At 53.0% G+C, this 25,889-nt stretch overlaps 1 protein-coding gene across 1 annotated transcript in view; it reads left to right on the forward strand.

Moving 5' to 3' along the window:
- The window catches only part of IL21R (interleukin 21 receptor), a 33,910-nt gene extending 13,383 nt beyond the window's left edge, over positions 1 to 20,527 (forward strand). The window contains exons 2-9 of the mRNA XM_065920330.1: positions 5,806 to 5,869; positions 9,175 to 9,277; positions 12,342 to 12,541; positions 14,733 to 14,896; positions 15,944 to 16,121; positions 16,551 to 16,644; positions 17,049 to 17,133; positions 19,307 to 20,527. Of these exons, the coding sequence (XP_065776402.1) occupies positions 5,821 to 5,869; positions 9,175 to 9,277; positions 12,342 to 12,541; positions 14,733 to 14,896; positions 15,944 to 16,121; positions 16,551 to 16,644; positions 17,049 to 17,133; positions 19,307 to 20,029 (1,596 nt within the window). The 5' untranslated portion in view covers positions 5,806 to 5,820 and the 3' untranslated portion in view covers positions 20,030 to 20,527. The remainder of the gene's footprint in view (positions 1 to 5,805; positions 5,870 to 9,174; positions 9,278 to 12,341; positions 12,542 to 14,732; positions 14,897 to 15,943; positions 16,122 to 16,550; positions 16,645 to 17,048; positions 17,134 to 19,306) is intronic.
- The last annotated feature ends 5,362 nt before the right edge of the window (positions 20,528 to 25,889 follow it).

The raw sequence follows: 25,889 nt of genomic DNA on the forward strand, positions 1-25,889 counted from the left end.
TATTTCTGGTAGAATTATTGAACACATTGATCATTGTTGTTGTTGTTTAGTTCCTAAGTCATGTCCAGCTCTTTTTCGACCCCATGGACTATTGCCTGCCAGCTTCCTTTGTCCTTGGGATTTCCCATGCAAGAGTACTGAAGTGGGTACCATTCCCTTCTCCAAGGGATCTTCCCTACCCAGGGATCAAACCCAAGTCTCCTACATTGGCAGGCAGATTCTCTACCCCTGAGCCACCAGGGAAGACCAATCACAGTTATTTTAAATTCTGTCTAATAATCACTTATGTGTCTGTTTCTGGTTTTGTTTTTTCCTCTTGGCTTTTGGTCATTTGGAACTGTTCTCTGGTTTGTCCTGTCAATTTAATTCAATGCTGGACATTCTGTATGAAAAGTATGGAGGCTTTAGATGAAGCTAAGTTTTTCCGGATAGGTTTTGTGTTTTGTTTTGTTTTGTTTTTTCCCTAGCAGACATATAGCATATAGGCAGATCATCTTGATGCAGTAAAGGCTAAACTATTTCTGATTTCTGTCTGATTCCCAAGGCATCTTTTTTTTTTCTGAATAACTGGGTATTTATCAGGGCCCATTTTTCTTAAATTTTGATTCTCTCCTTAGCATTGTGAAACTGACAAAATCTCTTCTTAGTTTTTTTAGCCTGTTACCAGATGCTTTCTGCTAGGTTTCTTGGAATGCAATGATTTGGCAAATTATTTAAGGGGACATTGCATGCAGAGAATTTTCCTTCTCTTTGGCACTCTGGCCTCTCAAAGCACTATCTCACTTGGTTGCTTTCTCATGCTTTCTAATAGTTTTTTTTTTTTCCCCAGCTCCTGCTTAGCAGTTGTTTTAGTAACAGGGTTAATCAGTTACCAACTACTTCATCATAGCCAGAAGTGAAAGTGTCCTTTCATATTTTATTTTATAATTCACTTACATTTAAAATGTTATGAGTTTGGACATGTAAAAAGGTATAAAGGAAAATATAATCAACACCATTCACTCAGTTTTACCAAACTGTTGAGACCCCTGAAGACCCCTGCCTCATCACATTCCCTCCTAGTTCACATTCTTCAAAGTTTGATGTTTCTCATCCCCTTGGGTTTTTTCTGTATATTCAGGACACATGGATATTCAGCGAGACAATATATAGAGCTGCTTTACATGGTGCTGTGTGACACATGGGCTTTCCCAGTGGCTCAGCAGTAAAAATTCACCTGCAATGCAGGAGCCGCAGGAGACTGGGGTTTGATCCCTGGGTTGGGAAGATCCCCTGGAGGAGGGTATGGCAACCCACTCCAGTATTCTTGCCTGGAAAATCCCATGGACAGAGGAGCCTGGCAGGCTACAGTCCATGGAATCAAAAAGAGTCGGACATGCCTGAGGTGTCTCAAAAGTGTGACATAGATAGCGTTATTATGCCTGTGTTCTTTTCTAACTCACTTTTCTATTTCTTCAGAAAGAGTCATTTGCTCTTTTTTTTTTTTATGGTTGGTTCGTTTTTTGTTTTTGTTTTTTCTGTAAGAGTCATTTGCTTTGTTGTGTGAAGCTATGATTCATTTTCACATTGGGTGATTACACCATAGTTTATCTTTCCATTCTCTTGCTGACGGAGATTTAGGTTGTTTCCAGTTTTTCAATATTTAAGTCAATGTTGTTATAGACATTTCTGCCTCGGCTTCTTGTGCACATGTGCCAGTGTTTCATCAGTAGCATACCTCACAGTGAAATTGCTGGATCTTAGGGCAAATACTTGTTCAAGTTTGTTAGACCATGCCACACTGTTTTCCAGACCAGTTGTATTAATTTACATTTCCACTAGCCATAAATGAGAGTTCCCATTACGCCACGTCCTCAGCAGTATGTGATATTGTCAGACTTTCAGTTTTTACTAATCTGATAAAATTAAAATCGCATGTTATTGTGGTTTTCATTTGCATTTCCCCGTTGACTGTGAAGTTAAGCACTTTGAATTCTCCATAGCACCTGCTTCCATCTGACTTCCTCCCCCGAGTCTGCTCCACATCCCCAGACTATCTTGAAATTTGGCCAACTTTTAGTCTGAATGACCACAACCTCAGAAATCATTTCTAGGCACTGGAGCCCTGTGGATAAGCACTTCTTTAGGGCTCTATCCCATCCAGGACTGTGCTCGAGGACTTCATATGTACTCATGCATTTAGTGCCTGCAACAAGGATGAGAAAACAGAATCAGAGAGGCCAGGAACTTGCCCAGCGTCACAAGGCTGGCACCTGGCAGATCTAAGCCAGGTGTTCTTTACTGCTCTGTAGGAGGCTGCAGGCTACCCTCTGTCCTTCACTCAGGAAGCACCCCTGCGGGTCGGGGTGCACCTGGGGAGTAAGCAGCCGTTGCCCTCAGGAGTCCGCTGAGCAGGAAGCCCCATGAAGGGATGGATTCAGGGCAGGAAGGGCCATGGGACTGGAAGGCCTTTGTACTCAGTGCCATGGAAACCAGAGGAGATGACTTGAAGACTTCATCATTCAAGGCTGATGGTTCTCAGAACACGAGTGGCTTGTTTTACATGGTTTTAAATATCCCTGGACCCCCTAGTGAGAGAGTGAGACCCTTTTCAAATTTCTTTGACTCCTCTGATGTTGGCGAGGTGGCGGGGTTAGGGGAGAGGGGAGAATCTCAGTTTGATGCTAGTATGTCTTCAACACCTCTCTCTGATACTCTTTAATCTCCCTTTTTAAACAAAGACAAACTAGATCTCCAACTCATCAGAGTCTTAAGCAAGGAATAGTGTCTTGCTAAAACTCAATTTCTCTCTTTTGATTTCCTTGTATTCAGGTTTTACATTTCATTGCATTTTGTTTCATGGTGAGTAGGTTAGTTTGTTTAAGAAACATTTATACAATACCTACTAATATGCCAGGCACTGTTCCAAATGCTTTAAAAACACTGACAGTTCTCCCAAGAACTCTATGATGTAAGTTATTAATATCTCTATTTTACAAATGAGGACTCAGAGGCCCAGAAAGGTTAAGTAAACTCCCTGAGGTCACACAGTATATAAATGGCAGTGCTGAGATTTAAACTGAGGAAGGCTGGCCCCAAGTCTGTATTTTAACCACTGTGGTGCATACTGCCTCTCCATTTCATACTAGTCACCTGTTGAAGGAGGGCTTCCCTGATGACTCAGTGGTAAAGAATCCGCCTGCAATGCAGAAGACATGGGCTCAATCCCTGGGTTGGGAAGATCCTCTGGAGGAGGGCACGGCAACCCACTCTTGTATTCTTGCCTGGAGAATCCCACAGACAGAGGAGCCTGGCAGGCTATAGTCCATAGGATCACAAAGACTTGGACACGGCTGAAGCAAATGAGCACACATGCATGTACCTGCTGATGGTTTGATTTTCCATTTTGAGATGTTTATTGGAGCAAAAACTGTGAGGTCAGGTAAAGAGAAACAGCAAGTAGCTCACAGCACTGGTGAGAACCTTGAAGGCAGTAAGTGGCAGGAGTTCTAGAACATTCCAGCATAGCTTCATGGATGCAGGGATAGAGCAGGTGGGCCATGAAGATTGAGTGGGGTGGCGGGGGAGGTGTCTAAAAAGCAGACTCAGCACAGGAACTTGTCTCATGCAATGGCAGGGAGACATGAAGGGGCCTGGGATGCTGGGGACTGCTGAGCAATTCGGAGCAACTGGCCAGGAAGAGCAAGAACCCAGCCCCCTTGGACAGCACTTTACGGTTCACAGAGCACTGCTGCGTCTGCTTTCCCACTGACTCTTCTTAACTGCCAGGTGCCGTGTGCATTCCTGTCCCCAGTTTAGAGATGATAACTGAGGTCAGAGAGCTAGAAAAGCCAGAGAAAAGCTATTATTTGCTCCAAGATGCTCTGGCCACAAATTTGGGGCTCTGTGTTCTGTTCCACTGTTTCAGTTATCTTAGATGGCAAGCCACAGAAAAAATAATTCTACCAAATAGGTAGGGGGTTTTGGTGTATGTCAAATCCAGGTGTGGACATCAGGTATAGCTGGATCCAGGTCCTCAAGTGCTGCCATGGGGACTCTGGATCTGTATTTTTCAGGACTGACATTTCTCTAAGAGATGACAATGGAGAAGGGAATGGCAACCCACTCCAGTATTCCTGACCTGGAGAATTCCATAGACAGAGGAGCCTGGCAGGCTACAGCCCTTGGGGTCACAAGAGTCGGACATGCCTTAGCGACTAAACCACCACCACCAAGAGATGACAAAGATAGCTACCAGCTTCTAGCAGGCTCCCAAAAGATTACCTCTTAATAGAGTTCTAGAAGAAATTCCAAGATGGCTCTCATTGGCCTTGCCTGGGTTGGTTTCTGTGTCTGATCCCTTCACTTGACCAGGTGGGTGGAGTGCTTTCCTGGTCAGGGCTGGATTGAGTGCACACCCTGGTTCAAGTCAGCTTCAGTTTGAGGGGCTGTTCGTAAAAGGAGAAGAGATGCCCGGAAGACAGAAGCAGCAGAAACATCCCCTCCTTCCCCAGGGGCTTGTTTGTCATTGATGCAAAGCTGAGGAATGAGGGACCTTGAAACTGGCAAAGGCTCTTGTGCTTTTTCCTCTGTCTCCAGATGGAGCCACTGGGAGCAATGTGGACAGAGCCATGCCAGGCCCTGTGCTGAGGCTGGAGTCAGAGATGTGGATACACCAGTGAAGGGCAGACACACACTCCATCTTCTCTAACGGGAAGCCAGATCCCTAAAGCGTGATGATCAGACTCCTCCAGGGTGTGGAGCCAGGCACGAGCAGAACTTCTTAAAGCAGATTTAAATACTATCTGTGCCAACATTATTTTATTTGAACAGTGATGTTATTCATTTTAAAGTGTATTGGGGAGGGAACTCCTTGGTGGGCCAGTGGTTAGGACTTGATGCTTTCCCTGCTATGAGTCCTGGGTCAATCCCTGGTCAGGGAAATAAGATCCTGCAAGCCATGTAAGCAGGCTCTGACTGGTACCTTCCCACGCAGACACAGAACTGAGGGTGCAGCTGGCAAAGTGCCAGCCTGGTGAGTTTTTCTCTGCCCAGGGTACCAAAGTCTGCTTTTCCTGGACAGGCTGACTCGGGCCTCCAAAGAGTTCTCTTCTCCATCTCACGCAGATCAGGGAGTCCACGGTGCCTGCATGCGCTCAGGCTGAGTTCCCTGGTGCTTCCTGGGGGGGCTCACCCAGGCAGGCTCTGTGGTTGAGTTATCAGGCTAAGCTTATCTTAGTATTAGGTAGTGGTCTCCTTTGTGGTCTAATCTTGGATTTGTTATTCAATGAGAAGCCAGCTCAGGGAAACCTGGTGTGCTGCAGTCCATGGGGTCGCCAAGAATCAGACACAACTGAACAAGAGCAACAAGAAGCCAAGTAATTGGGCTAACATCAACATGGGGATTTCATGGGAAGGAAATATCACTGCTTATCAAATACAACTTTCCAAACCACTTTCCCCTTTCTTATCTAGATGGATAAATACAGACACATCGTGCTACAGCAACAGGTTTATCGGAATCTCTGAATAGCGAGCTCCTCCCCCTTTCCATCCCCCTCTCACTTGTGACTGTGCCCAGGAAGAAGGCGGGGGAGAAGTGGAGAGGGACCCTGGGGGTGCAGATCGGCCACTTCTAAAGGACAGGAACGCTTGGGAGCAGCCACGGGCTCCTCAAACACTTGTTGTTGTTGTTGTTTTCATAAACAAATCCAAGAAACTCAGAGGCAAGTCTTCCAAAGGAGGGATGCGGACCAGAGTGGGGCTGTCCAGGGTCCCGAGGTCTCTAGACCCCAGGCTCACCCTCTCACTGTGTGTCTCTTCCAGGCTCCGGGAGGCAGCATGCCAAGTGCCTGGACTGCAACTTTGCTCCTGCTAATGCTCCAGGGAGGTAGGTAGCTGCCCCGAGTTCTGCAGGTAGGGAGCGGCCGCGCTGGCTTTGTAGGCTGCAGGGCAGGGCTAGAGGGCCGGAGCCTGTAGCATCCTTTCACTTACAGCTGACACAGGTGCAGTAGCCCTCTCTGCATCAACCAGAACCCATCCAACCAGAGAGCTCCACCATCCAGAAGGGGTTCACGCAAGTCCCACGTGGTCTAGCCCACCGTCCTGGGTCTCCAGGTCTCACTGACTGCGGAGGCTGAGTCGGGGGGAGGATGAGAGACTTCATCCTTTATCTCCATGGCTCTCTGCCTTGGCCAGCTCCCAATTCTTGGAGGGAGGAAGTCCTGCCTGTGGTCTAACCTCAGTTTTTCCTCATCTCCTAGGAGATGGTTTTCAACAATCCCTGGGTCCACTGCTGGCACTGATATTCCCCAGAGATGTTAAGCGCTGAGCTGGGAGAGGGCAGGAGTTAAGACTTGGGGGCAGAGCTGGGGCTGAGAGATCCAGAAAGCCTGGCTGGAGGAGGCAGGACACAGCATACAGGCTCAAACAGGGGCTGGACTGGGGGCAGGGCGGGGGTGCCCTCTGCCGCGGCTCTGCTGACTCATGGGCATTTCTCTCCGGTTTTTACCGAAAGACCCAGAGCTTCAAATAGCTCCGTCAGGAAACAGATGTCAGACTCCTTTGTTATTCCTTTCTGAGTGGTCAGCAGCCCTGGCTCTAAAGGGCCTTTAGGTCACCCGCTGCCGCTTGTCACCATGCGGGCATAAGTTCCAAGCCTCTCCTGTGTCCCAGGCGCCGCTGAGCAGCCTGTGAAGTTCCTACGGCCCTGATGCCCAGTCCTCAGCTGAGGAAGCTAAGGCTTAGAGAGGGGGCGGGGGCAGGTCCATGGCCACACAGGCAGGCAGTTGCGGAGCTGGGATCGGTTCCCAAATCTGCCGATTCCCGTGGTCTTAACTGCTTTTACTGGCTGAGTGCCTCGTGCAGGCGGCGTGGACTGCCCCATCATGATAGCATCTAAACACCTCCACACACACACCCCTCAAGGGGCCAGTGTCCCCAGATTACTAACAGGGATTCGGAGGTGTCGTGAGTCACGTGTCCACGTCACATGTCCACTTTCCATGGTACCCACTGCCTCCCACATGCTGTGATAACCCTGTGGGGTGGGGGTGGGGGTGGAGGGAGAGTGGCCCTGGGGCTCTCTGCCCAGGGTTCAGGGTACTGACCAGGTGATTGGGTTTTTACTCCTTCTGGTCCCTGATGCCGCCTCCATGCTAGTTTCTGGGACTGCTGTCCCCTTCTCAGTGTTTCATTCCAAGTTTGAGACACGCAATGGCAACCCACTCCAGAAAATCCCATGGATGGAGCAGTGTGGTAGGTTACAGTCCATGGGGTGGCAAAGAGTCGGACACGACTGAGCAGCTTCACTCACTGTCCCTTGGTAAGGGCTTCCCAGGTAGTTCAGTGGTAAAGAACCTGCCTGCCAATGCAGGAGACCCAGGTTCGACCCCTGGGTCGGGAAGATCCCCTGGAGGAGGAAATGGCAACCCACTCCAGTATTCTTGCCTGGGAAAGCCCATGGTCAGAGAAACTGGAGGGCTATACAGTCCACGGGATCGCAAAAGAGTTGGACGTGATTTAGTGGCTGAACAACAGTAGCCATCCCTTGGTGGCCTCGAGCTTACCCAGGAATGGCAGCTCCCCTCCAAGCGCCGGAGCCCTGAGAGAGAATAACCAGGATATGAACCCAGAGAGGACACGGCCACATGGGTTTGGGTCCTGCCCAAATCTGTCCTCTTTTCTCCACAAATTATCTGAACTCGCCCTTCCGTGCCCACCGACAGGGCCTGCGTTCCTCCGCAAAGGACACCTCCTCCTAGAATAGGATTGGTTTCCACATCTCAGATCCTTTGCTAATGTCTGCCGGAAGCCTTCTCAACTGTGCGGAGGATTCTGAGGCCACACCCACTGGAGAGTGCTGTGATTGATTAGCAATGTCTGCCATGTGTGCGGATGTAAAGGACCAGCAGAGATTAGCTTCTGCCTTTCCTGGGTTTCATCAGCCCAGACCAAAGAGAGAGACAGGAGGCATCAGAGCTTCAGTATTCTCATCTGTAAAATGGTGGAAAGGAGAGTGAAAGTCGCTCAGTCGTGTCCGACTCTTTGCCACCCCATGGACTATACAGTCCGTGGAATTCTCCGGACCAGAATAATGGAGTGGGTAGCCTTTCCTTTCTCCAGGGGATCTTCCCATCCCAGGAATCGAACCCAGGTCTCCCTCATTGCAGGCAGATTCTTTACCAGCTGAGCCACCAGGGAAGACCATAAAATAGTGCCGGGATTAGAAATAAAAGCTGTTTCCAGCAACAATGTTCTTGGCCCCGAAACCAGCTTCTGAGCTAGACGGAGCCCTGGGAGGAATGTACTCCCATCCTCTGAATCTTCATTAGTCAAGGAAAACTAGGAAAAAGCCACTAAGAATGAATCCACTTAAAAGGGGAACAGATTTCTGGTAAATAGTAGGGATGTGGGGGTGGGGGAATAGTAGTGTTGGCGCTTGATCTTACAAAACAAAACCGAACTAAAACTTAAGTGGATTTTGTCAAGCATTTACCAAAATTTAAATTGTGGTTGGACCCATGTTTTTAGAACCAAAGTGAAGCAATTGACATTGGAGGTGGGAGAGTATGAAATCTTCCCCAAAAATTGCCTGAGAGGGCCAGACCTGTGCCACCTTGGTGGTGGTGCTTTGGGTAGTAGGATACATACATTTTGGCAAATAAATTCAAGGGCTTCTCAGTTTTCTGAAGCCTTCTTGCTCCCTCAGTGCACTTCCAGGTCACCGAGGTCTTTGTCCTGTCTGAGACCAACTGCAGGGGAATAGAAGGCTCCTCCTTGTCTCTCATTGGCTGCATGAATCCCTCTTGTGGGATGTGCAGATTCATCTGGCATCTTGGGCGTTCAGGATGTGCCACCTTGAGAGGACGGCTGGCCAGGAAGGATGATGAGCTGGTGTCTGGACACGGGGCTTGTGGAGAGAGCCCAGGGTGGGGACCTGCTTAGTTTAGGAATCTCATCCTCACAGCCAGCCTCAAAATTTTGGGAGACTCAAAAACAGAATTCTCAGGTGGCAAGAACCCCCCCTTGCCCCAGTCCTTCATCTCAGTGGCCCTTGAATCATCATATTCATCATGGCCCAGGGACCCCTGCTTCCCTTCACCATCCAGCTCTCAAGGAGGGGTTGGGGGTGGTGAGCCCTGCAGCCCCCGCCCAACCCCCCCACCAAGGCCTCTGTCTCCCCTGACCCTCCAGCCTGGGGCTGCTCCAACCTCGTCTGCTACACCGATTATATGGAGACTATCACCTGCATCCTGGAGACATGGGCCGGGCACCCCGACTCGCTCACCCTCACCTGGTAAGTGGCCGGGCCTCGCCAGCCCTGCAGATGCTATTCAGGGTAGCCCTGGAGGGCTGGGATGAGGCAGGACCACCAGAGACCTTGGGTTGAATTGGACCGACTGGGTGCCTGGCAGGTTTTGTTGTTCTGTAGTCTCTGTGTCTGACTTTTTTGCGATCCCATGGACTGTCGCCCACCAGTCTCCTTGGTCTGGATCTCCTAGGCAACAATATTGGAGTGGGTTGCCATTTCCTTCTCCAGGGGATCTTCCCAACCCAGGGATCGAACACACATCTCCTGCATTGGCAGGCAGATTCTTTACCACTGAGCCACCAGGGAAGCCCTCCTAGCAGGTAGTTAAGCAGTTTAAAAATATCTGCCACTTCATGGGGGTTCACTCAGCCCTTTCACCAATAGCGCTTGGTTTCACTGTGGGCTGAGAACCATGATCTGGGACGATGAGCTGAGAATCACTGCCCTTGGTCTGGGAATCAGTCTGCCCATCTTACAGATGTTCACACAGGGCTCCTGAGACTCGTCCAGTTAGCAGGGCTACAGAGACCATACTCTCTTGCCCACACAGGCCTGACTGTGGTTTTGAGACTTCAGGATGACCAGACTCCCACGACTGTCTTGAACCCTGAATACCTGCCGAACATCCCGCTATGCTTCACATGAATGATCACTTCTGATTCTCATAATTATTACTCCCATTTTACAAATGAGGACACTAGGGTTCAGAGAGGTTATGCAGTTTGCCCAAGGTCACACAGCCAGTGAATGGTGGAGCTGAGATTCAAACATAGGCAGTCTGACTCCAAGATCCACGGGTCCCTATTAGTGCATAATGCTAAAGAAAGCATTGTTTATTGCACTTGTTAAAGAATGGTAAGGTGTATTTTTTTTTCACTTTATTCTTTAAAACAGAATGAGGGGGTCATGCTTTTATTTTGTTTATTTATTTTTAGATTAAAAGAAAAATTTGGCTGTGCTGGTTCTTTGTTGTGATGCATGGGCTTCTCTCTAGTTGCAGTGCACGGGCTCAGTTGCCCCATCGCAACTTAGTTCCCGGAGCAGGGATCGAACTCACACCCCCTGCCCTGGAAGGAAGATTATTAACCACTGGACCAGCAAGGAAGTCCCAAGGCAGATTTTATTCAAGACCTTCGTGATAGGTGTAGGGGCCGGTGGGTTTGGTGTGGGGAAGAGAGATTGGACTCAGAATTCTGCAAGGAAAACTGGGAATTTATAGCCAAGAAGGGCAGTGGATGGAAAAACACTAAGAGGAAACATCAGGGGTCAGGGGGCTTCCAGATAAACTGACCTAAACTGATGGCAGCCCAATGTGATCAGACATCACCTGGGCAATGAAGAAATTGACCAGTTATGAAGGATGGACGATTTTGGCTAAACTGACTTAGCAGGATCCTTGCTGAAATTAGCCAGTGCCCCAAAGTCAGCCCCTAGTTGAGGAGAGAGTTCCCAGGAGCCTGAGCTGAGCCTGGTCAAGGAAAGTCTTTGTCAATATATTGCTCAGGATAGAAAACAGGTGGCTTTCATTCTGTCACCACCAATTCATTCATTCTTTCACTTACTTCTTCAGAACATATTTATTAAGCTCTTACCAGACATTCGCAGGCACTGGGGGCTCAGTAGAGCCCAAGACTGACAAAGTCCCAGCTGCCCTGTAGCTGACACACTGCAGGGAAGACAGACAATAAACACATAAACAGCCAACAGGATACGTTCTGAGACTGAGTGCTTTAAAGCCCAGGCATCTTGACCCTGGAGTAGAGAGTCAGCAACATGGGGGGAGAGTGGCTTTAGCCAGGGTGGTCTGGTCAGGCCTCTCTGGGTGAGAAGGAGGTAGTCAGAGAGCTGGGGAGAGGGCATTCCAGGCAGAGGGTAGCACATGTGCAAAGGTCCTGAGGTGGGGACAGGCTGGTGAGTTTGAGGAATAGGGAGGAGGTCAGTGTGGCTGGAGCAGAGTGAGCCAGGGTGAGGGAGAATCACCAGGGAAGGAGGGGAGAGGTAGGCAGGGTAGCTTTTATTGTGTGGGTGGTGAGAAGCTACCTGAGGATTTTAGGCACGGAGGTGACAGGGAATTTTTAAAGGTCCCCCTGGATGCAGTCTAAGAGTCTTGGAGACTCCCTTTTTTTTTTTTTTTTTTTAGCAGAAGTTTCTGTTCCAGCAAATACTTGCCAGAGAACTGAGTCCATGCCTCCATATTAGCCCTGGAGGGTGGTCATGTTCATAGCCTGAAGTGGTAGGTTGGGGGATAAATATCTGGTGAAATCCTATGTATACTTCAAAACCCACTGTTTCTGCTCACTGGCAGTTAAAAAGCCAGAGCATTTTTCCCTAACTTTATACCAACAGCGTTCCTGGAAGGCCACCCAAAGCAGGGGGTAAAGTTCAATTGGCTCTTATCTTGGCCCTGAGGACAGCACTTGTTAGGTATGCATCGGATGTGGGACAGAAAGCGGGCAACAGGGAGACTTGAAATGCTTAGCTTCCTTCCTCTAGGACAGTGATCCAGTTGATGGAACTGACAGGGATATATTTAGGCTCAGTCCAGCAAAGAATGACCCAAATTTCCAAAGTTAAAAGCTACTGCTCTCAAATGGGGCTTCCCCAGTGGCTCAGTGGTAAAGAATCTACCTGCAATGCAGGAGACGCGGGTTTGATCCCTGGGTCGGGAAGATCCCCTGGAGGAGGGCCTGGAAACCTGCTCCAGTATTCTGGCCTGGAGAATCCCATGGACAGGAGAGCCTGGCGGGCTACAGTCCATGGGGTCGCAGAGTCGGACACAGCAGAAACGACTGAGCACGTGTGCATGCCTGCTCTTAAGGGAGGTAGTGAGTTCCTGGTCCCCTGGAGGCATCTAAGTCAGGCCTGGACGCAGTCCATCAGGGCTGCTTCAGGGAAGGAATATCTTCCCTGGGAAAGGAACAGCTGGACCAAGTAACCCCCCAGCCCCACCTCAAATCCCTCCCAGCTCCAAGATTCTGGGCTTGGGCCCTGACCCTGAGCCCTGAGTCCTGCTGGCCTCCAGCCATGACTGGCTGCTCTGTCTTTGAAGGCATGACACATATGAAGAACTGAAGGATGAGGTCACCTCCTGCAGCCTCCTCCGGTCCACCCACAATGCCACCCATGCGGAGTACACATGCCACATGAATGTGTTCCTCTTCTTGGCTGACGACTTCTTCAACGTGAGCATGACAGACCCATCTGGCAACTACTCCCAGGAGTGTGGCAGCTTTTTGCTGGCTGAGAACAGTGAGTATCTCTCAGACCCCAGAGCTTAGGAGAATGCATGGTCACTGAGCTGGCCCCCCAGGCCCACCCTCAAGCTGACCTGTCTTATGTTCTTCCCTCTCCTTCGAGTTCTTTTTGCTATAGTGTGATGGGTCGATCAGTAGGTTTGAGTCTTAACCAAAGAGAGGCAGCAGGGTTATGGATACGAGTTGGACTGGGACCCAGGACCTTGGCCTCCAGTTCTGGTTCCGCCTCTGCCTGTCTGTCATCTTGGACTGCTTCCCTATTTATAGAGTGGGGGTCCTTTGAACCCTGACTCTTAGGGATTCTGTTCAGATTATGGGGGACATTGGGTTCCAAGAGAAAAACCTCACTGAGTTTTCTCCCATTCATTGGCTCCGTGAGGCCAGGCATCTCCCTCCAGGCTGGGGGTAGGCGGGAGTCCACAGGCAGAAGGGGCCCAGCTGGTGGAAGCAGTTGTCTCTCTGGGTCCAGAACCAGGTTGGGTCCTGGTGTGTCCGAAGTGAGATTTCCAGGGAGAGAGGGTAAGAGTCCCGTGCCCAGAAGCATGCAAACATAGACTGCTAAGAGAGTCCTGCCTTCCTTGGGAAGGCCCGGCCTCTGCGGTTTGGGAGTTTCTGGCCCTGGATCCCCAACGGTGGGGCAGGGGGCGGGGTGAGAAAGTGTCTGTCATTCACACCCTGGGGGTCCAGGTTTGGATCATTTCACTGTGGGTATCACCCCACACAAGGTGTGAACAAAGCTTCACACACACCCAGACACACCCAGTCTCTCTCTCACATACACACATTCATAAATACACCCTCGAACATACGCAGGGGTCTCCCACCCACCCTCGGCCTATCCAGCCTGGACACCTGCCCACATGCTCGCTCCTACATGGGCACAGGTGCCCACATGCTCTCTCAGCCACGCAGATCCAAGCGTGGCTCGTTCACAGAGCAGGGGTGCCCTCCTGCCCCTCTGAGAGAGCGGGCAGACAGCAAGCCTCCCCCTGCCCCTGCAGAGGAGAAGGGACTGCCCCACTGCACCCCCACCTCACAGCGGGGCTCCAAGTAGCTTTCCCTCTGGCCCTGCCTCCCCCTCCCTGCCAGGGTCTGAAGCCAGGCCTGGGCCCAGATTTGGCAGGGGGCAGTGTTCTCCCCCACCCCCAGGCCCCTTTCTCCTCCTGGGCCCTGGACCCCTATCCTTGACCCCATCCCTGATCCCAGGCTCTGGTCCATACCACCCAGCCCAGGACATACCAGAAAGTGGAAAACCAGGCCTCCATTGGCCTGGGGAAAAGAGGAGAGGGCCTGGAAGCATTTCCAGTCCCAGGGGACAATGAAACTCCCCCTGCCCCCCACCACCTCCTGAGCACGCGCCTTCCCCCGTGACAGTTCGTGGTGGTCCACGGCTTCAGAGTTGCTGTTTGAAATCCCTGGCGGGGATGCTCATTGGTTTCACAAGCATCTCTTGAGAATCTACTGTGCACCAGCTCTGTCCTAGGAGCTGTGGACCCGGCATTGACCGGAGGACAAAACCTCTGTCTCAAGGAGCTAAGATTCCCCGAGACAGGGGTGGGTGGCAAGCAGGATCACAGAGCCCTAGAGGGCGTGGGGTGGTGACTCAGATCCCTGCTCCTACACTTTCCAGAAAATGTCTAGATGACAGCATGCACATCACATCCCCAGGGCCCCTTCGGGCATCAAACTGCTCCTGCAGAGCAGCCCCGCAGGCACTCTGAGGTGGTAATTTTCATCATTAGCATAATTCGTGCTAATTAATTAGCATGATGCTAATTACAGTCTCTGGACTTCTCAAGGAAGCTAAAGTTAAAAGAATAGACATGGAGAACCTGTGGGTCTTGGTTTTTTTCCCCATGGCCACCGCTGGTCTGCATTCTTGCCCCCTTGAGGGGTAGCATCTCCCTTGAGGCTGGGAGGGCTTGGTCTCCGAATCTGTGTCATCTGTCTTGTCCCTTGCCCAGTTGGGTTGAGTTTGCAACCCAATCTCATCTAAATCTCCCATTTCTCAGGTGAGTAAACTAAGGCCCAGAGACGGGGTGCTTCACCCCAAGTCATTCAGGGTCACTGGTCTTCATCTCATCAGGAATGGATCAGGCATAGGGGAATTTATTCCCATCACCAGATCCTTCTCAGTTGCTGCAAAATCTCATCCCATTTTTCTCTTTCTGGCTTTTTCCTGTAAGTCAAGCCATCTCCCCCTTTCAACGTGACCGTGAACTTCTCTGGATATTATAACGTCTCTTGGAGTTCCAGTTCCAGTTCCATTCCCAGGGACCGTGTCTCCGCGCTGAAGGATAAACTTCAGTATGAGCTGCGGTACAGGAAGGTTGGAGAACCCTGGGCTCCGGTGAGGCCCTCAGAGGACTGGGTGGAGGGATTCGGGGGCGGGGGGCACGGGCTGTGCAGAGCATCCAGGCGGGAGCGGGGCAGCCACAGGTGAGCCTGTAATTCACGGTCCAGAGTGGAAACCAAGGACTTGCCAGGGATGGACGCTGTCCCTGGCACTCTCTCACTCCATGCTGCCCTCGTCTCATTTTTCCCCAGGGTAGGAGACCCCTTAAAATCCCTTCCTTCCTGCCCCTGTGTCCTCTTCTATCAGCGTGCCAAAGAGGAAGGGATCAGCACCATCCCTGGTTCTATCTCAAGTCTAGTTCTGTCACAGTAGGAGAAGGTTCAGAAATGGGGCAGCCTGGAACTGTCCCTGTATACTTAGAATGGCCACCGCTGGAGACTTCCGGAAGCATCTATAACCAAGGAAGTTCAGAGGGACTGTTATTTCAAACGTGAAGGCTTCTGAAGGTGTTCTTTGTTTAGAATGTTGAAGAGTTCCAGAATGGCCTGATGTTTAGAACAGTCACAGCTGAAGAGTTCTAGAATTATCCATCCTTTAGAATGGTCCCAGTTGAAGACTTTCATAAATGCCATTGTTCAGACTGTCCCCAATGGAAGACTTCCAAAGGCATCGGTTGCTAAGATGCCTGTAGTTACAGATGCCCAGAAATGCCCACTATGGAAAATACCTGCTGTTGAAGAATTACAGAAGTGCCCAAGGTCTGGAATGCTGCCAGTTAAATATTCCCAGGAATGGTCACTGCTGCTCCTGGGACATTTCCAAGCCCAGCCAGGAAGGGTCCCCTGCCAGGACTGTGAGTGGATGAGCTTGGATCAGAGAGAAACATGACAGAGCACTATATCTTAGGGAGGCCACGGGTCTGTCCTGCCCAGGCAGGAGTGGCCGGAACTTAGACTGGGACTTGATTCTTGTGGAGGGGGCGGAGACTCTGTGGGAGAGACTCCACCCCTTTTGTGGGGGCTGGTGAAGGATGGTTCTGCTGGGGGGCGGGGCTGGACTGGGGATTCATGACTCAGGTGCATCCTTTCCCTGTGCCAACAGAGTCCAGGGAGAAAGCTGGTCTCAGAGGATTCCAGAGGCATCCTTCTCCTCCCCTTGGAGTTCCACAATGGCACAAGCTACGAGCTGCAGGTGCGGGCAGGGCCCAACCCTGGTTCCTCCTTCCGGGGGACCTGGAGCGAGTGGAGCGACCCAGTCATCTTTCACACCCAGCCGGAAGGTAGATGTGAAACAGGGATGGATGAATGGACACCCACTCCTTGCACTAGACCTTGTCCTAGTGCAGCCACCCCGAGCCTGGCTGGAGGGTACCCACTGAGTCCTGCGCCTACTTGTTGCCACTCCACAGCATTTCTAGGGCCCCTGCTTGCCAGGCCCTGCATTGGGTGTCAGCAGGGCGTTTGATCCCCCCAGTACATCTGTGAAGTGGGAATTATTGTGCCCATTTTGCAGATGAGAGAAGGAGGCTCCAAGAGATTAAAATCACTTGCCTAGGGTGGGGGTTGGACCCAGGTCCCTCCCACTGTGAGGTACCAGCAGCCTTCCCATCCTCTTCCCCTCCAGCCTGGACCCAGTGCCCCCCACCCCCACACCCGCATGGCCTCTCGTAAAGGTCAGCCAACGTCACCCATGTTCACTTCCTTCCCAGAGAGAAAGGGAGACCTGTACCTTCAGCTGGTTCCCATCCTGCTCATCCCGGTCTGCTTCATCTTGGTCTTCTTCGGCCTGAAGGTCCCTTGGAGGTGAGGCCAGAGCACAAGGAGGCAGGAAGGGATTCAGCCTGGGCCAGGATTTGGGGGACTCCTCTAGGAGCTGGATTGCCCAGGGCCTCCACTCCCTGACTCCTCCTCACAGCCCCGTGGAATTGAGGGCGGAGGAGGAAGTCAGGGCTCAGAGCGGGGCAGCATTGGCTCAGCACACAGACGGCAGTCCAGCCTTTTAACTCTGTGCACCTTCAGGAGATTCGCTGCCCCATTTTACAGATGTGAAGATTGAGGCCTGGGGCAGAGGGGCGGGAGGGACGGGCCCGAGTTGTGTCTTAGAGATGCTGAGTCCCCCGCAGGACATATTTGGGGTGCAGCTGAGCAGGAGGCCCCACTGCCCGCTGGGAGATGCTGGGGGACTCACCTGGTCTCTGCCTTCCCAGGCCGTGGGAAAAAGTGTGGTTGCAGGTGTCCAGCCCAAAGCCCTTCTTCCAGCCCCTGTACGTGGGCCACAGCGGAGACTTCAAGGTGAGCATCCCCACCCTGTGATGAGCCCCTTGGAGCCTCTTGCCTTCTGGGAGCTTGCGTCTCCCCTCACACCTCGACCCCCCAGCCCCACCCTGTAGGTCGGGGACACCCAGATCCCCGCCCAGCCCGGAGCCAGACTTCATTCTCTCCATCCACAAAGTGGCTTCAGCCTCTCCATCCACAGAGTGCAGGAAGGAATTCCCGTGGAGCAGGGTTGGCATGAGTGTTCAACAAGATCCCGAAGCATTTCTCAGGCCGAGGAGTCAGACTGGGGCAGAGGGTGAGCCAGGTGGTCCCCTGGGCCCCAGATTGGCCTCCCAGTCCTTTCGTAGAAACCCTGGCTCTGGAGGTGGGGAGGGAGCAGCTTCTGGGAAGGAAATGGCCCCACCTGCAAAATACATGGGGCCCCACCCCCGCTGCCAGCACCCATGGGTTCTCCGTACCCATTTACCGCCACCCACCCCCCCACCCCCCCGGAGGCGGCAGCCACCGCAGAGAGGATGTGGTGATGGCAGGCGGGGCAGACAGCCTGCTGCAGCCAAGCCTGAAAGTCAGGAGGTGCGACCTGCCGGCTGCCTGGCCATCACGGAGCTCCGTCTCGCCTCCGCCCTTTCACCCTCGTAGCAGCCCCTGCGATTGGGCGGTGGGTGTTCCATTGTCCCAGGGGAGACACGAGGAGCCCAGAGACTCAGGCTCAGAGACAGGCGGGGGCGGGGCCTAGGTTCCAGCCCACGTCCAACCAACCTTTCCTCTTTCCTCTGCACTTTCCCTGAAGTTCAGCTCTTACGTCTGTTCTGTGTTTGTTTTACCAAGACTCATATCGCCCTCGCTGGTGCACTGGGTGCTCTGCTAGGAGCTCCACAGATGTTATTCAATTTATCGTTTAACCCCACATCCACTCTGTGTGGAGTGAGGACTGTTAGTGGGCAAGTAACCGGCTCAAGGCCACACAGCTGAGAAGTGACTTTGGATCAGGGGTGGTGGGCCTTAGCCGGGTTCTGAGATGAGCTTTCTGACCAAGGAGGCTCAAAACTGGGAGATTTCAGCCCTCAGGCATGTCCTCTGCCGACTCGATGGAGACCCGTATCATGAGGGGAACCCCTGGCAGGCAAGGGCAGGGAGACCCTTAAAGCTAAAGGCTGGCTGCCTCGGTCCATCTTTGCCCTCAGCCCTTATCAGGAGATGCAGGTTTGATCCCTGGGTCAGGGAGATCCCCTGGAGAAGGAAATGGCTACCCTCTCCAGTATTCTTGCCTGGGAAATCCCATGGACAGAGGAGCCTGGCGGGCTACGATCCATGGGGTCGAGTGGGACACGACTGAGCAACTGAACCACCACCACCACTTTATCCGTTCTGAGTGGCTGGTCCTTGATTCACTCCACTCATTCATTTACTTAATATACATTTTTGGGGTGCCCACTGTCTGCCAGGCACTGCGTGAACCTCTGGGGGACATAGCTGTGATCCCAGAAGCGAGGGGCTTCTGCCTGGCCACCTGTCCACCCTCGTAAGGACATAAACAGGAGCAGCAAGGTTTGGAGAAATCTCCCCAAAGAAAATAAAACCGGAGGCCTGGTGGGGGCGCTGACACTCAGTCCTCAGGCCCTCCTGCCCTTTGGTCCCCATGACTCGGGAGTCTTGGCCCCACACCTGCACAGACCCCAGGCCAATGAGCAGTGGATCGTCTGCGCCTGTAGGCTGCCAAGAGCCATGGCTCCTTGCGACAGGTGGGGAAACTGAGGCCCAGGGGTGCAGGGACAGTGGGGGGGACCATCTCTGAATAGGGACACAGCGGGGTGCTAATCTCCTTCACCCCCATCTCTCTATATTCTGAAGTCTTCCTTTCTGTCTCTCTTACTGTCTATCTTGTCTCCGTGTCTATTTATATGTAAACGGCCCAATCCTGTCCCTGGGCTTCCCAGATGGCCCTAGTGGTAAGGAATCTACCTGCCAATGCAAGGGATGCAGGAGTTGCAGTTTCAATCGCTGGGTGGGAAAGATCCCCTGGAGGAGGAAATGGCAACACACTCCAGTATTCTTGCCTGGAGAATCTCATGGACAGAGGAGCCTGGTGGGCTACAGTCCGAGGGGTCGCAGAGTCAGACACGATCCAGCGACTGAGCACCCTTCTCCCTGCTCCCATCCATAACTCTCGCTCCTTCCTCTCTTGCAGAAATGGGTGGGCACACCCTTCACTGCCTCCAGCCTGGAGCTGAGACCCTGGGGCCCAGGGGTGCACTTGGCCCTGGAGATGTGCAGCCCGTGCCCACTGCAGGGTGCAGCCAAGGGGCTGGTGCCCACGGAGCTGCCAGAGCCCGCAGACCTGGTGGAAGCTGACGGGGTACCTGAGCCGGGCTCCTGGGGCCCAGTGCCTTCCACCGCCGGCAGCTTGGGCAGCTCGGTTTACAGCCAGGAGAAGGACCGGCTGTACGGCCTGGTGTCCATCGACACGGTGACCGTGGTGGATGCGGAGGGGCTGTGTGCCTGGCCTTGCACCTGTGGGGATGATGGCTACCCTGCCCTGAACCTGGACAGCGGCCTGGAGCCGGGGCCGGGCACCGAGGACCCGCTCCTGAGCACGGGGGCCACCATCCTGTCTTGTGGCTGCGTCTCAGCCAGTGGCCCCGTGAGGCCGGGCAGCCTCCTTGACCGGCTAAGGCTGCCCCGTGAGGATGAGGCGGATTGGACACCCGGGCCGTCGGACAGCGAGGCGGGCTCGCCCCCGGTCGGCCTGGACATGAACACATTTGACAGCGGCTTCGCGGACTCTGACTGCGGCAGCCCAGTGGGGAGTGACTTCAGCAGCCCCAGGGACGAGGAACCCCCCAGGAGCTACCTCCGACAGTGGGTGGTCATGGCCCCCCCGCCTACGCCGCCAGGGTCCCAGGCCAGCTAGCGATGCTCCTGAGCCACGAGCCGCGGACGGGGTCCCCAGGGCTGAGTGATGAGGCCTGCAGCCCTGGTCTCCCCGACGGGTCCCCTGGGCCTGGTGTTTACAGTTTGCATCTGGGGTTCGGGGACCCTCTGGCGTGGCTGTGCGTGTGTGTGTGTGTGTGTGTGTGTGTGGACTGCGTGCCTGGGTGGACATGGAGCACGCTCGTGGTGATGCCACGTGTGTGTCTGTGCCGATGTGAGTTCCCCGTATGCATGAATGTGAGCGGCACGTGCCTGTGTGCACGTGAGGACAGCCTCCCTCCCTCCCAGGCACGTGGGGGTGGCCCCGCAACACGTGCCAAGAGGCCAGTCACGCGCTGGGACCAGGGCCCTGCCTGGGGCAGACAAGCCCAGCACCCACCGCCCCCCACCCCCTGGTCCTGCCTTTGGCAGCCGCACAAGGTCCACACTCTTCCCCATCACCTCGCAGGGGACGGCAAAGGACACCAAGTGAGCCCACAGTGACCCTGGGGGTGGGAAGATTGGGGGGGTAGGGAGACTGGGGGGGCGGGCGATGGATGTAGCTCTGAATCCTGACTCTGACACCTCCTGGCTGTGCCATCTTCCGCGAGTCGCTTCTCCTCTCTGGGCTGGAGTTTCCTGTCTGAACCATGTGGGTGTCCTGACCTATCCTGTGAAGAAATCCGAGAGGTTTTGCCCACATACGGTGTGCAGCCCAGACCCTCAATAAACATCTGTTTCCTTCCTTCTGCGGCCAGGACCACGGTCTGTGCTGGAGGTTGGGTGGGGCTGAGAAACCAGACCCAACCCAGGTACCTGCGGGCTGTCCCGCCCTACAGAGGGGCACCTGGGGGCTTCTGGGCTGAAAACCAGCTTTGTTTCTTAGACTCAGCCCCTCAGCAACCAAGATTTTGTTTTTGGGCTCCTGCTGCCCGTTTGTTGTTCCCATTATGCACCAAAGAGGTATTTATTGAATACACACAGGTACTGGGATGCTGGGAGAGGACCGTCCTCTCACGGTGGGAGGGGAAGGCCACTGGACTAGGCAGTAAGGACACGATGGTCCTGGTCGCTGGCATCTTATTTGTTCATCCTGGGGAGTTAGAGGAAGTCAAGGTCTTGACGGTTTGTCAGAGAGCCTGCTGAAATGTGAAATTAAGATGCTAAGAAAATACTTCTTTGCGGCATTTTGAAGGCAACTTACTGAACTTCAGCTTTTCACAGGAGCTGGAAATCGGTGCTGCACATTGCAAACAATTCTTACTTTAAAAAAGAAAAAAAGATCCCAGGAAAATCAGAATGGACATCTCCCTAGTGGGCAATAACTTGCATATGTATTCCCCATCCCCTTCTCTGCTGCTGCTGCTAAGTCACTTCAGTCGTGTCCAACCCTGCGCGACCCCATAGACGGCAGCCCACCAGGCTCCCTCATCCCTGGGATTCTCAAGGCAAGAACACTGGAGTGGGTTGCCATTTCCCTCTCCAATGCATGAAAGTGAAAAGTGAAAGTGAAGTCGCTCAGTCGTGTCCGACTCTTAGCGACCTCATGGACTGCAGCCCACCAGGCTCCTCCATCCATGGGATTTTCTAGGCAAGAGTACTGGAGTGGGGTGCCATTGCCTTCTCCGATCCCCTTCTCTAGAGCCCAATAAAAATAAAAATCAAAACAAAAAGAAGGGAAAAGAGATCATTTTTCTCCTAAGGGTGCTCTCCTTTAGAGGCAGGCTTTTCAAGGCCACCGAGCAGGGTTAAAATAGCGGAGTCTGTTTCAGCCACCAGTTCTCAGAGTCCAGAGGGACTCTCTGCCCCGGCCTGGCCCTGCCTGGCCCGTGGTCCTTCCCAAAAGTCAGGCTGCAGGGCAGCGCCTGAAGCTCTGGTCTGTCTCTGCTTTTGGACGAGGCTGACCTATCAATCCTGCCGGTGGCTCCTCTGACTTCTCTGTAAAAGGTAGGGAGGGGGCTGGTGGTTGAGAGAAGTCGCTGAGAGAACACGGGATTTCTTGGTTCTGAAAGTTCTAGAACATTGATGGTCTTAATAGTGGGACTGGGATCAGGATGTGCAAGGTGCAGATGGAGGGAGCACAGGTGTGAAACCACAGCTCCTGCAGGTGTGAGCAGCCCTCCCCACCCACCGCCATCACCCTGGAGACGCTTGGGCCACGGTGTGCTGTGGTTTTCACACCTTCGGGGAGACCACGGGCTCCAGGCTCTCCGGGGAAGCAGCTCAGCTCTCCAGCACCCAGAGCTCTGGGCCCAGGTGTGGGGGGGAGGGGACACCTGCGACCTCGGCTGATGGCAGGCCAGGGTTGGGGAGGGGCATGGGTCTCTGGCCTGGGCCAGAAAGGGCTCCCCACCGACACTTTGGGTCTTTGAAGGGGACCCAGCTCATAAAAGTCGATGCAGAAGGGAGACAGGAGCTGGCCCACCTGGGGCTGGAGTAGCAGGAGGGGGGTGGACGGATGACTGATGGACGAGTGGGTGCATTAGTGGGTGGACGGAGGCATAGAAGGATGGTCAAGGCTAGAAGGAAGAACAGTTGGATGGATGGATGGATGAATAGCTGCTAGAGACAAGGATGAAATATCAAACACAAGCTCCAGGAAGGCAGCAACTTCGCCTCTTGTGTTCGCTGCTTCACACAAGGAGCCCTCAGCAAAGCCTGATTTGCAGTGCTTGCTTATTTCCAGGGTGTAAATATTTCATCACGGTCAATTTCAAGCTCCCAACTCGATGGCTTTAAACACGGGATTGGAAGACATGTTTATAATCGACACTCCTAGCTGGTCTGAGGCAACCGCAGCACTTGGATGGGAGATCAGAACAGGCAATAGAAAGGCCCTGGGGGGGTCTTCGGGAGGAGGTGGTATTTGTTGGGCTCTGAAAAATGTATATGAGCTGTAAGGGACACCAGCTACTCAGGCAGAGGGAAGAGCTTGAGCAAAGGCCTGGAGGTGTGACCAAGCCTTAAACATGGGGTGAGGGGGTGGGGGGGAGCTGCCCTGTCACCTGGAGTCCAGGCCATACAGTTACTAACAACCCTGTCTTTAGAGGCAGGGGCTGCCACCCACTGCTCCCGGCCCAGCCCTTTTCCATCTGCAGGCTCCCAGGGGCGGGATATCCATTCAACAAATGAAGTAAAGATGCAGAAGGGACTGGTGACTTTTCTGCGGTCACACCCTGAATTAAAGGTCAGAGTCAGAGCTTGAACTCTGGGCTCCTGACCCCAAGTCCAAACTCTCCTCACCTTGCTCTGCTGGAAGGCACCTGGGTCAGGAGGGCAGAAACACCCCTGGGTGCCTGAGCTTGTGTCAGCTCACTGGGTGGGGGGGGGGGGGGGTAGAACCCCAGCTCTGGGAATGGCCAGGCCCCTCTCAGAGAGCATGCCATCCTCCTGGCCTCAGTGAGGGTTTAGGGTCAGACATGTGACCCGAGCTGGTCCGTATGCTTTTCCTGCTCAGCTGTAGGGGTGGACTAAACCCGGAGCTGCTGGGGGTGGGGGTGGGTTAGAGGGGAGAACCAGGAGGGCGTGGCCCATCTGAGATGAGGCCAACATACTGGAAAGCAGAGCTGGGAAGTGGACCCATATTCCTGACAATACCTCTTAAGGTCGTGGATCCGGCCATACCTAAAACTACACTCCCCCTGGGCTTTTGGGGTACGTTGAGTATACACGTCATACTGTTCATCGAGTACTTCCAGCTCTTGGTCTCCTGTCCCCCTTGTGGTCAGATGGTGCCACATGACCAGGACTGGCCAATGGATTTGTGAGCAGAAGTGAGAAGCCTCACTTCTGGACCAGAGCACTGATCTGACGGCCGTGATGTCCTTCAGAGTGCTCCTCCGTGGCTCAGTGACCAGAGGTGTTTGAGACGGGGGCTGCTCCATCAGACCCGGGCCTTGAGTGGGGAGATGTGGAGCAGAGCGTCTGCGTCACCTGTGATGGACACGTACTGTGAGCAAGAAATAAATCCTTTATTGTAATCCGCTACGATTTGCAGGCTGATTGTTACCATAGTGTAACCCAGCCTATCCTGACTGAATCAGTGAGTTGTGGTGTCCATAACTGCAGCGACCCCATGGACTGCAGCATGCTGGGCTTCCCTGTCCTTCACCATTTCCCAGAGCTGGCTCAAACTCATGTCCACTGAGTCACTGATGTCATCCAACCATCTCATCCTCTGTCGTTCCTTTCTCGTCCGGCCTTCAATCTTTCCCAGCATCAGGGTCTTTTCTAATGAGTTGGCTCTTCACATGAGGTGGCCAAAGTATTGGAGTTTCAGCTTCAGCATCAGTCCTTCCAATGAATATTCAGGATCGATTTCCTTTAGGAACGACCGGTTGGATCTCCTTGCAGTCCAGGGGACTCTCAAGAGTCTTCGACACCACACTGCAAAAGCATCAGTTCTTCAGGACTCAGTCTTCTTTATGGTCCAACTCTCACATCCATACGTGATTACTGGAAAACCCATAGCTTTGACTGGAAAAACCAAAGCTTTATGGACGTTTTCTCGGCAAAGTAATCTCTCTGTTTTTTAATACACTGTCTAGGTTCGTCATTGGTTTTCTTCCAAGGAGCAAGCGTCTTTGAATTTCATGGCTGCAGTCACCATCTGCAGTGATTTTGGAGCCCAAGAAAATAAAGTCTGTCACTGTTTCCATTGTTTCCCCATCTGTTTGCCATGAAGTGATGGGACTGGATGTCATGATCTTAGTTCTTTGAATGTTGAATTTTAAGCCAGCTTTTTCACTCTCTTCTTTCACCTTCATCAAGAGGCTCTTCAGTTCCTCTTCGCTTTCTGTCATAAGGGTGGTGTCATCTCCCTATCAATGAGCTGTAAGTTTCCTTTTTGTTGTTTAAGCAGGTTTGGGAAAGGTTTCTGTCCCTTGCAATGGACAGTATTCTCACCTCACCCTTGCAGTGAGGATTGTCCTCCCATCCCAAGGAGGGACTGCATTCAAAGGGGCCTGAGGACCAGGCTCCATCACGTCTCATGAAGGACCTTGGGCAAGTCACCTGCTGCCTCTGCGCCTCAGTTTCCTCTTCTGTACTGTGGGGCAGGAATCAGCCTCGGCTCTGGGGACGAAAAGGGAGGATGGGGACAGGGACGCTAAATGTGCATGTGCTTCTCTGCCATCACCTTCAGCTGGCTTCCGGTTCAGGTGAGGGATGAGCTGTGGTCGCAGCCCTTCTCCAGTCTCCTTCCCAGAGAAATATCCTGAAACTGACATCGCCCCGTGCTAGGATTTGAAGAACCTGAGCACTCCAGCTTCCCGACCCTTCCCCATCGGTTACTGTAAGGTCTCAGCCTTGGATGCCGTCTGGGTGTCCAGGATGATCTACTTTGGGAAGGAAGGAGAGGGTGCAAACCGGACACAGCCCTTTGTTTTATCACTCGGGAAGCAGAGGCCAGAGGGGCAGTGACTTGCCCCGTCACCTGGAGTTCATGCTCCCCCATCCCAGTGTCCTCGGCTCCTTTTTTGGCCTCTTGTTGAAGGGAGAGCCTCTTCTCCCCTCCCCTGCCATTCTGGGGACTCAGTTTGCCTGAGTTGCCGCCAGCATCACGTGCAGAGTAGCCCTTCACAGCCCACCCCAACTGCAGTGCCTCAGATGCACCATCAGAGCCCAGAACACGCCTTCCGTGGATGACGGCAGAGTGAGCACACGTACTTCCCCTCTGGGAGCTCACCATGAGCAAAGGAGAAAAACATATAAACCCGCCACAATGAAGGGGGGTGCAATGGGGGTCATCTGCAGTCTAGAAACACCAACACAGAAATGGGAAGCAAGTGGAGTCAAGTCCTTGCTCAAAGGTCACCTTTGCAAAGGGGCCTACCCAGGGCCCCTTACTCAAAACCGCAGTG

Source organism: Muntiacus reevesi, chromosome 2 (genome assembly GCF_963930625.1).
Source record: "Muntiacus reevesi chromosome 2, mMunRee1.1, whole genome shotgun sequence".
Lineage (NCBI taxonomy): Eukaryota > Metazoa > Chordata > Mammalia > Artiodactyla > Cervidae > Muntiacus > Muntiacus reevesi.